The 12,026-nt window shown below is 36.2% G+C and overlaps 2 protein-coding genes across 2 annotated transcripts; one reads left to right on the top strand and one right to left on the bottom strand.

Moving 5' to 3' along the window:
* The first annotated feature begins 430 nt into the window (after positions 1–430).
* On the top strand, positions 431–1,764 carry LOC119193129. The gene is made up of 4 exons (XM_037446785.1): positions 431–533; positions 670–853; positions 1,047–1,174; positions 1,412–1,764. Exons 1-4 carry the CDS (start codon positions 439–441, stop codon positions 1,446–1,448), a joined length of 444 nt encoding a protein of 147 aa, XP_037302682.1. The 5' UTR covers positions 431–438; the 3' UTR covers positions 1,449–1,764.
* Positions 1,765–5,070: 3,306 nt separating this feature from the next.
* On the bottom strand, positions 5,071–8,244 carry LOC115451060 (protein C1orf43 homolog). The gene is given in 6 exon segments (XM_037446784.1): positions 5,071–5,201; positions 5,204–5,286; positions 6,724–6,943; positions 7,119–7,169; positions 7,172–7,271; positions 7,999–8,244. Coding segments are annotated over 6 exon segments (744 nt in total). The 5' UTR covers positions 8,158–8,244.
* Between the last annotated feature and the right edge of the window lie 3,782 nt (positions 8,245–12,026).

The following is a 12,026-nucleotide window of genomic DNA, read 5'->3' as shown; positions in this document are numbered from 1 at the left end:
AACAGACACGCCACGCATCTCTCGTGAGTTGCTCCACCCAGTTCAAACAGACACGCTACGCATCTCGCGTGAGTTGCTACACCCAGTTCAACAGACACGCCACGCATCCGCGTGAGTTGCTACACCCAGTTCAAACAGACACGCCATGCATCTCGCGTGAGTTACTACCTCCTAGTTTAAAAATATTTGATATCTATGAATGATTTTGCAAAATGTTAGTGGTAAAACAAATATGTGTTTCATTTACTAACGTAATGTTAAATGTGGTGTCGTACAAAGAGGGTGGGTAATTGGTATTGTTTGATATCGTGCGCTAGTACGAATGTATTTGCGCCTAAATCTGCCGTCACATGAGTGATACGGGCGCACGGAGCGGATTGTCATCTTAAATGTGTGTCGATATGTTTGATGCAGGGAGCAGGAGTTTCCCTGCAGTGCATGGTGCCGGCGCTGCAGGCCGCCGAGCCGGACGGCGTCGCCACCAGGGAGTGGTTCCTGCAGCTCATGGCACGCACGCAGGTCGCCTTCAAAGAGTGAGTGGATTTAATTTTTTTCATTTCCACCCCCAAATTTGATTGTTTTGCCACGTTTGAGTACATCGTAAAACTTAGTAAAATACACTTTACACCAATAATATATATCGAAAACAGGGGCTTCTTCTTCTTCCAGGACTGAAGACGAGTCCTCGAAGCTGTACCTTTGCGACGTGTTCACCCTGAGTGTGATAGTGTTTAGCGGATACTGGAGCCTGCAGCCCGAGGACTCGGCGGGCAGGAGTGAGAGACAGGCGCTGCTGCCCGCCGCCGTCGCCGCGCTGCTCGCAAGAGACGGCTGGAGTGACTGCACGCTGCAGGTTAGTACGACGTGCGGTCACACTCGACACTGAAGTCTGCAGCCGAGGACTCGGCGGGCAGGAGTCCTCATATTCACCGTACACAACACGTATAATACAAAAAATACGCCATGATAGTCTTTTTCGACTAGTCAGATTTAGGATCAAACCTAAGCTCACGAAAACATTAAGTAAAACAAAGAGTATTCCGCAGATGCTGGAGTGGTTGTGGCACACGCGGGACTCAGTCCGCGACGTGTCGGCGCAGCTGTGGTGCCAGCGCGCCCTCCTCGCCGCGAGACACACGCGTCACTTCGCACAGCATCGGATATGGACCAAGCTGTGAGTTAACGGTTCAAACTTGGCATCATTTTGACTGTTAAGGAGCATTCTCTCGTCAGTAGACATTTTATTTGGACTCCACGCCACTTACCATCAGGGACAGTGGGGTCATTTTGCCCTGTACAAAAAAACAGTGGGTCGGAAGATGACAAACATGGGGCTCTAAAATGGCTTAATAGACTTATAGCCTGCCACATTTTTCTTGTTAGTAAAATGTATTCATTTGTTTTGTTGCAGAGAAAGTCATTTCGGCCGCGACATTGTCGACGATTAAAGTTTCAGACGAGTATTATATTTGCATCAATATTTATTCTAACAATAATAATATTCTAATGCCACCTAAAAGGTATATTACGAATGGCGGATTTATACTTTGTAAAAAAACAATTTATCGAATTTTGTAATTTTGACTTCAGAGATTTAAATGTATCCAGTACGTCATTAAAAATACAAAATAATGTGTATATCTACACGAAATATTTAAATGGTGAATAAAAGAATAAAAATGCAAGTAAAGCCAAAGACCTAATAATCAATGCAAAAAGAGCTTCCACATTAATTGTAATCAAAAGTTATTAAAAAACAAAACATTTTTTTTTGTTTTATTTTAATGAAAGTAGTGATAAATTTATTTACCATGGTTGTGTTTATAATGCAAGCGACAATCCGAGAAATCAGTATGATCTAAATCACTGATTTAGAAAATTATCCATTAATGATATAAATAGTTGCATAATTTATAAAACATAAGATTTATCGGTACGATCTTTAGTTCAATACAAATCGTAACGATTTATCGGATGCAACTTGTATAAGTTTAGGATGATTTTGTCATAATCAAAGAATTTTTTAATTCATTACACATTTACTTCTAAACATTTACAATGATAGTAAAACAATTTTTACATAATAAATTTACATATGTACAACATCTAATGAAAACGTATTTAACAATACAGATAATTTGCAGTATGCATTTTGAATTATACGACTTAGTATAATGATTTATTATGTATACTGAGTATTAGACATTGAAATAACACTATTTTGCAGACTTTTATCGCGGTTTTATATTATAATTTTCTCCACATTTCAAATACTTGCAGCCTTCGTGGTCGAGAGGGGGCCCGAGAGACAAATATGAGACCGAGACCAGAAATGAGTCCGCTCTGGACCACGAAGGCTGCAAAGAATTCTAAACACCACATAAAACCCGCAAATTGTTTTATTTTAATTATAGATTTCTAATCTTTAGGCAAGATTTAGGTATTACTACCTGAATAGACACACTTAATTACCAACATCTATAGCATTATCTTATTTGTACATATCAATGTCAGAGAAAGAAGCCAAACAAACCCTTCTATAACCAAAGTTCATCACCACTCATCACACTTGTCACTCCTGTAGACTTCAACTTGATTGATATCTGGGGATACCAGAAGGAATATTTTCAATATATAGTTAAAACAAATGTAGCTGGACAAATTCAAAACTTTACAAAGCAAAATATTAATTATTATTTAAAAGGCAAATATTAATTTTATTTATCTAATAAAAGTAAAGCCTTTGTAGTTTATATTAGTGTAGAAAAAATATTGTTGATGCGAGACAAAAATGTAAAGGCAATTTAAATTTTGAATTTTTTAGTTACTTTTGTGGGTGACTATACAAAACCTTTGAATATATAATTTCGTTACATATTCAAAATCAATCAATAAAGGTCCACATGGTCTAATATACCACAAACATCATTTCTATATCCTATTTCTAGTCATTTTCATCGATATACCAATGTCCTATACTCATTCAATCACATTTTACAATGACACCAATACAACTAAAAAAGTCAATCAATCAAAATTAGTCTCTTCTTGATCTTCGATACTTCCAGTCAAGTCAAAATGTAGGATCTGGTCAAATCCTAAAACAGTATTTTTATTAACACTGGTAGTCCACTATACATATTTAAGACTATATGGTAAACAATGGAGGTCACATAAAGTGATATTTTCAGAGGTGTTGAGATAGTGGCCTCCATTGAGACTAAGCTTCTTGAGTCAGACTATAACATTCGTGACTAATTTCAGACTATAAAGATTGATATATGGGGCTAAATATTGTTAAATATTCAACAGTATGGTCAGTACATTGACCATGGGTGGGTTCATCGCTCTTCAAACGCAGCGATGGCGCGTTTCAGACGGCTGTCTCGTCTCGGACTGGTCGGACGGGGACGCGTCTCACCGCGCCTCGGATTTTGACTCTGCGGGCATGTTCTGAAATGGAAAATGTATTAAAATAGTCTATATTAGATACAATGCCTATAATGGATTAAGGGTCCTAAATAAGCTATATATTAGCAGGTATAGTGTCATTATATTATAAGGGGCTTGTAAAAAACTTGAATTTCAAATTAAAAATTGCTCATAAGAATATGTTAAAAGATATTATTGTATTAATTAGTAAACATTTACGAAAAGTTAAAGTACTGAAATTTAAAAATAATTGTTAGGCATTAAGGCAATTATTACTTTTATCGTGCAAAAATTGTTAACATATAATATGTAATTAAACTTGACCTGAAATTAGTCACTAAACGCCCTCATTTTGATGGCTCCTAAGTAAAGTATCGTATGTGGAAAAATCCGATGTTCACATTTTAGCGTTTCGTTATCTAGGTACTGTATACTGGCAAACCCATTTAATTCAAAAAGATAATAAACGAAAAATCACGTTAGTAACAATTATTTACTTTACTTTTTATGGGTTTTAGTAGTAAACAGTAAGAACATAACGAAACGTTAAAAAATTAATATCGCTATTTTTTCAGATATGATAATTTACTTAGGAGCCATCGATTTGTCAACTTTTATGCCCGTATTCATAGACGTTATTTATCTAACGACGGATCATTGCTGCAATAACAAGTCTGTTTGTGTGTGTGTGACTAACTTCAGACTAAGTTCAATTAGGCAATTTTTGGTACCCATACAGTAACACTAAGTAAAGAAGAGGGTAAAAATATATCGGGAAGAGGGAGGGAGGCAGCGACGCGAGGATTCAGCGGCAAATAATATAGACGCGATATGTCAGGTATGGCATATCTTTGGCAAGCATGGCACGTGACAGAACAAAGTTTAGATTAAATAAAAATATTGCCAAACATAAAGGATACGTCCGTTTTTGTATGGGCGCTGGTTCTCTATTTCGAATAAATTCCAACCAAACCAACGCATATTAGCATAAGTAAATATATTTTTGTATTAATATCTAAGAATGCCGTGTCTTCTTCTTATAGGACATTTCAAATAAAGCAACAACTTATTACTAGATTGTAATAACTTTTGCATTACAAATTTGGTCCTGATATCCAGTCTACAATTAGCTATACTGTTTAATGTCTTTGCTTAAAACGATACAGCCAATTGCAACAAATTGGATTTGGAAATGGAAAATATAAAAGAACTCAAAAAAAATCCAGTTATTCTCAGAGGAAAATTAACTATATATTTCATATCTTAACTTTTTTGGGGTGCATTCCAATATAGCAACATTTATATTTCGAAAGCGTTCATTTTAAGTGTAACATTTAAGAAGTTATGACTGCTTAGCTTAAAAATAGTTTAACATATATGTAAATTGTAAAACTATTTTTTAAGCTTAGCAATCATAGCTCTTCAACAAAGAGATAACAGTGCTGAGCGCACCTGACTGACAATGGCAGACATGCGACTTTTTCAACCGAAAAAATAATTTTACTTTTAAAAACTCAAATTAAGCTGAACATAACATGTAAGAGATAAATAACGGACGCATAGTGTGACAAATTGTTTCCTATATCATCGACTTTGTTTACTGATAAAATCAATAAGAAATTATTTTATCGGCAATAATTATTCTGCACCTCCCCCTCCCTTTCCGTGGACATGTGAGTATTGTAAGGTGGGAACCTCTAGCGCGGTGTAGTGGTTGTGTAGTGCCGCGGGCAGCTTGGCGGGCAGGGCTGCCAGCGCGGCGGGGCGGCGGCGCACGGGCGCGGGGGGGGCGGCGGCGGCGAGGGTGCGCGGGGTCACGCGCCCGCATCCCCCACGCTCTTTAACAGCCGCCCGCTGCCGAATTCACCCATTCAAACCATATGTGTTAGACAACCTTTCTAAAATTGTTAATGCTAATAGAAAACAAAGAATATGGAAATGTCATCCTAGCGCTAAGTAGAAGATAGAATGTATCATTCCCATACATTTGTTTTGTTTTCTATTAGCATTATCGATTTTAGAAAGACGTCTTGTCTAATCTCCAATATTTTCAATTTTTTTACCTAGCTTTGTTAATACTTTTTTGAATCCAAAAACTGCTATAACTATTGTTTTTTTTTTCATAATAAAATATTTTTTTGTTGTAATGTATTGCTTAGAATTTTAATTGTTTAAGCCAAAAATTGCAAAATGGAATAATATTTTTGTTACTAGCATTACAATAATCTATAAGAAAAGCTTAAAAAACTAAACAAGGAGTGTGAATCTATTACATAGTATTTTTTTCGGCTTTGTATGATTTGTATTATGACGAAGAGAAAGGGGAGTATTCCTTATACTTATATGTTGTCATGGTTCAAAAATATTTTACATATGTTTTGAATGATTGTAACCATACCAGTTACAGCCAAGACAGGAGCTATATCTGGAAAAACTGATGTCACAGCACCATATCTTAGACAATAAACTATTAGGTACAGATGGCAAAAAATATTCTTGCTAGAAAATTTCACCATGCATCACACAAAGCAAACTACATTCACCATGACAACAAGCACAATTTCTTTGCAATTTGTGTAAAACTTTTATGCTGACCTTAGATAACAGGTAATAAAAGCAATTCTTCAAAGATATTTAGGTTTTATCTTCACAATCAATTGAGCCATATTTAAAAAGATTTCTTCATATTGTATACACAAAATTTTATAATAGATGTCACTTCATCAGTGGAACTGGTTCTTTATTCAAAAGGTAAAGAATTTAAGCCATCTGCTGGCAAGGAAACACGGCAAGCAATGCCAAAACAATCGTCAGAACAGTTCATATAAAAGGGGAAATGGTTAAATAGATCCTTTGTTATGTTAGGAAAATCATGCATTAATGAAAGAAAGTATATTATAATCTGATTTTGGTCCTTCGAACCAGATTGTAGTATAACATAGAGTACATACTTGGCAGAATATTAACCTACACTACAAAGCCATTTATAATTTCACAAAATAACACAGACACTAAACTAACATAAATAACTATGTAATTAAGTAAAACAGCATTCAACATTCTGTTATAAACATCTTAACACAAACACAGACAACCATTCATTTCCGATCTTTATGAATGACTTGAAATTCGACATTTAACCAGGTAATGAATTTAGTGTTCGTAAAATAGATTTTTTATTGTGAGCAAGGTTGCCAGTTGCTGAATATTAGTTAACAATATAAAATAGGGACACCGAGATAAAAATGTTGTCTGCATTTGGCATTCATCTATATAATTAAAATCACTTACGCATCCAACAATTTGAGCAGCAGTCGGCTGTACGCCTGGTATTCATCTTCCCCAAACTCTCCAGGATGGTGACGAGCAAACTCGTATGTGTCGCAGAACTGGTGGACCAGCTTCTGTCCTCTGCCGTCGAGAGGCGCTGCCAGGGACGAGAGCAGAAATGCACGGAGTGACTCGCGCGGATGACGCCTCAGCCCAGGGTCTTGACAGGCTATCTCCTCTTCTGTGAACAAATATTAATTAGATAATCTATATGAATCAAGCTATATATTGCATGATGAAAATGAAGCATTTATTTTTGTTGAATAATCTTAATTAATTTCCTGAATTAACATTCATAATGACTCTTGGTATGGAGTAGCAGTTTACGCTCACCTGATAATTTAAAAATTCCTCACCTAAAGTCTTGACATCATCCACAGCCTTGAACCTGTAATGGTACGGTTGCTGGGCTCCAGGATATAGTGTGAGGGCTCCGTGCTAAGCAGCCGTGGTTCGTACATGATGCGTGGTAATCACCAATCCTCCGGCTCTATCTCTTTCTTCAGGCACTGAAACCAGTTACTTAGAAACTGTAGATGTAATAAGTTGTGAGCCTATCGAAAGTGTTACTGAGATATTAAAAAAGCTGGAATTATGAAATAACGTAATATCACACATAATTATTGTAATCTATTAGTAAAAAGGTAAGTTCAACAGAAAATAATATCTTTAATATGATACAGCACAATGGCGGTGTCGCTCCCAGTAGTGTGAAATTATTAAGATTCCTAATTTGTTTCTAAAACATTTATCTATTTGGGATATCATGATTGCTTTAGACTGAAATTTGTGCCCCTTTATTTTGTTTTATTGTTTTGAATGACAAGGTGAACTTGCCATTTGCCTGATGGTGTGCGATATGACCACCCATAAACAGCACAAACACCATCCAACTCCTTGTATTACAAAGTATTGTTTAGTATTCCACTATGGTCGCCATCCTGAGACATGAGATGTTAAGCCTTATTATGTCCATTAGTTACACTGACTATAATTTCATTCTAACTGGAGCTCAACAGTGACTACACACTGCTGCTTGGCGGCAGAAATAGACATTTTGGTGGTAACCAGGCGGACGCTGACATATGAGAGACATACCACCAGTAAAACAACAACGCCCTATAACAATATCTTTATCACACTACGACGCCAAGCAAGGATGCACAAGTTGCACCACTGTCTACCCTGTTACAAAGTAGTGGATTTATTATTATATTTAATATATTACTCCCTTACTTTTTTGGCGTCTGTGCCTATTGGGACGTGGGGACCTCTTCGCGATCGCACAGCAAATCTTGTTATTTGTCTTTTAGCAAATATAAACAATATTACGAATGTTAAAACACCACCACTTATTATAAATATAATGTTCAATATACTGGTGAAGTCTTGCATCTCTTTAACTCTATTAATTCATTAAAATGTATAAAAACACAACTCCCTATTTTCGTAGGTATTGATTTATTTGACAGTTGACACTGACGTCTATCATAGAAATTGACGTTGATTAAAATGTAAAATAATTAATAATCATGGATATTTCTGCCTTTAAAATTTCGTCATATTAAATTTTAAAGGCCGAAATATCCATGATTATTAATTATTTTACGTTTTTTTCAACTGCGAGAACTAATCACTAACTAGACGTGAATTTAAATTTTTTACTTGCCAATACTTGTTTAGTTACCCAGATTAAAGCCGAAACAAAATGTATGAAAATGGACCTTGAGCTACCACCTTAAACCCCAAGAATGTATCTAAGGCACGCGCTTTAGGTACTTTGGGCTGCATAACAATCACTTAGGCCGAGACTACACGAATGTTATAACTTGAATTGGGCTTCTTAATTTAACATAGACACAGCTAACTATGTATAAAATAATGCTTGAGTACGAAAAGAAAGTATTTCTTAAGTACATAATATGTAGTACATCTAAATATTTTCAACAGGTACTTAAAGACAGAAAACCTAACAGCTAGCAAGGACACTAGAGATAATTCAAATATATGTATGTAGGTATTAAATTTTGCTATAGTAGGTAAATCTTATTGTAGGTACAAAATCTTATAATAATAATAGTTAAAATGAACATCGTTACGACGTAGCAAAATGTAATTGCGAGTTGCATAAATATTAAATAATTATAATACATATTTTTCCTTCATGCATACCAAAGGAGAAACAATGAGCTATAAGACGTCTGCAGTGTGTACCAAGTGTTATACTTAGAAACACTTATTTATTCATCGTTTATCATAAGGTATATAGAAGCCGAACATAAATTCCTTTAACATGATTCTTTCTATAGAGCAGGGCGCGGCGTAACGTCTCCAGTGCACGTGTTTCGCATACAAACTCACGATGACCAATAGACTTTGTTCAATTATGGAGTAGTGATTGTCGATCGAGTACGGACGCTACAATGGGTTCTTATACAAATTTGGTTTCGTACATTCCACTACATATAATTTCTATTCAGCGCACACGACGGTGCCTTTGATTGGCGTCATCGTAAATATAATGGCGCAGGGTGGCGTCCTGGTGGGTATGTTCTTTTAAAACATTTTTACTGCCTTGGTCTATTTGTTACAGGCTGTATTCGTGAGTTTTTGGCTTCGATTCGATGTAGTTATCATTTCTGTAATTTTAATGATACACGTGGGTTGAAGGGATTGGAATTTACGTCCGATATGGCTATGCTCACCCTCAGGTTCAGATAAATGTAGAGTGTAGGTGCACCCCGTTACACCTACGTAACCCTTCGAGGATTAAGGCGTGAACCTGTCTATATAACAAGTAACAAGTATATATATATTTTTATCGGAATGTAGCCACACTTATTTTGAGTCCTAATTCAACTGTACTGTTATAACTTATAACGTAATCCGACGAGAGTCCTTGCTCGAGATGATTTGCACCAACATTGCTGCGAATTGAAGAAGAATGCTGATAACAATCAGCATTCACTTTTATTGGCCTTTAGGACAACCACGATTGCTTAATGATACTTGTAACCATAGTGACATTTGAAATAACTTTATTGCCCGCAAATAGTCCAGTGCTAACGTGCCTAAGTATCGGGAACTGCTAGGTTCTCGATTCTACCCCTATTGGACAAGACTTTGTATTGATTTCTTGCCTAACTTTGTACATGTTTGACCCAGAGATTAGCATTAGGCGAATGTAAAAGAAAGCCGAATGATCTCACGAATATGTTTGAAAAGCATATTACACCGATTATACATTAGACTGGAATAAGGGAAGCTGGCAAAGATAATAATACATAATTTAGGAATATTCTGGTCATTTTAATTTAAAATGACCAGAATGTGAGATCTAACGAAACTCAGTAACTCTGATAAGGCGTCAGCGGCTGAGGGTAGATTTTGCAAGAGGCAAAAACTAGAAGTTTGGGTGATGTTGGGAGATAGTGGCCAAATCCTGTAAAACCACACGTGTATCGAAGACAATAACTTGCACAATATGGTTGGCTGGCTAGGGATCAAAATTAGTTACTCATCGCGCTTTGATAGTTTTTTACAGCCAAAAGGCTGTAATACATAAATACCAACACCGCCATCGCTGTATAGAATATGTCCAATGAAAATCTGTTTATTAAAAAATACAACCATCTCATTATGCGTGCATCGTGCCACGTTTTAGCGCGTCGACATCATTTTGTGACGTTGCGGCGTCCATTTTGTCGAGTTCCCGCTAAAATCGTCGACCTTGGTACACATCGGTTGGTGTTACAAAACTAAGTGATCTATTTAGCAAGTACCGATTTACGATACATCATATTATCACGTTGTATTCCTCTCACGGTTGGATCTTAAAACTTGTGTAAAATACGTAAAAATGCTACTGGTTTTGTAACGCGCGTTGAATTTTAAAATGTATTTGTTTTTGTAAGTAAATTGTTAGTTTCGTAATTTTAGTGTTTTATTTAAAAGAGTTTCTTCGGTACTTAAGCTTGGTCGATTTCTACTTTGAATTTATTCATTCCAAAGTAGGCATATAAATGATTTTTACACATCGATTTCTTACACGAACCGACAAGAGGATTTTAGGATAGAATTAACGCTCGTCTGGTTAAACAGATCCATTCTCAGCATTCCATCTGTTTGTCACGAATTTCTGAAGAAAAGCTTCCCAATTTTTCGTAATTAGGATAACCATGTGCCTACCCCACTTGTCCAATGCAATGTTATTGGATTCCATCATTTTTGTCAACCGTTAAAGATCAGGATCATAACGAAGTATTTATGTTTATTTCATTGTTACCAAGACCCGATGTACGTCAAGGCTAAACGGCTCATAGTCGTCTAAAAATTCCACTGACTATTATTGCACAGGCCATTCAAGGATCATGATAATTGGTGAGACATGATCAGCCTTGTGATTAGTTATGTATAGTGTTAAGCCTAGCTATATCTGCTCTAATTCTTATAAGAGACAAAAATCAAATATCGTAAAGTAGTTAGGCATTTTATTTTTTAGTAACTTTTGCTCGCGGCTTTGCTTATTAATACCTAGTCTTGCCATAAATATTGTAATAAAGAAAAAGAAAATTGTTAACTGCAAATAACATTTATTACTTTTACAGTGTGTCAGTTTAATACATAAATATAAAACAATTAAAAATATAAAAAGCTTATTCGAAGTGGTCTCCATTGGCTGCAATACAGTCCTTTAAACGATGAGGCCAGTTATCAATAGAAGCACGCACTCTTTCCATGGGAAAATTCTTCACTGCCAATCGTATAGATTGTTTTAGGGACTCCAAATTATCATGGCGTTTAGAGCAAGCTGTACTCTCTAAAACTGACCACAAATCATAATCCAGCGGATTAAGATCGGGACTAGACGACGGCCAGTCTTCAGCTCTGATGAAGTCCGAAACGTTCGATTCCAACCAAGACTGCGTGGACCGAGCTTTATGACCCGGCGCCGAGTCTTGCTGGAAGGACCATACTTGGTTATTGAACATGGTGATGTTAAGGGGCTTAACTACCTTCTCAAGAATGGTATCTTGATACACTTGTGCCGATGTTTTGATACCTTTTCACAAAAATATGGCTCAGTCACTCCTTCATAGCTAACACCCCACCAAACCATCACTGAAGTCGGATAATGTCCACGTTGCACTCTGTCGACTAATTGGGAAGCTTCCTTAGAGCTTTGAGCATAAATACGGTCATTTTGTTTGTTAAAATGTTGCTCAATTGTAAAATTTTCTCATCCGTAAACAAAATTTCTGTGA

Source organism: Manduca sexta, unplaced genomic scaffold (assembly GCF_014839805.1).
Source record: "Manduca sexta isolate Smith_Timp_Sample1 unplaced genomic scaffold, JHU_Msex_v1.0 HiC_scaffold_3634, whole genome shotgun sequence".
NCBI lineage: Eukaryota > Metazoa > Arthropoda > Insecta > Lepidoptera > Sphingidae > Manduca > Manduca sexta.
Note: the sequence above shows the minus strand (reverse complement) of the source record. Positions and strands in the feature narration are given on the sequence as shown.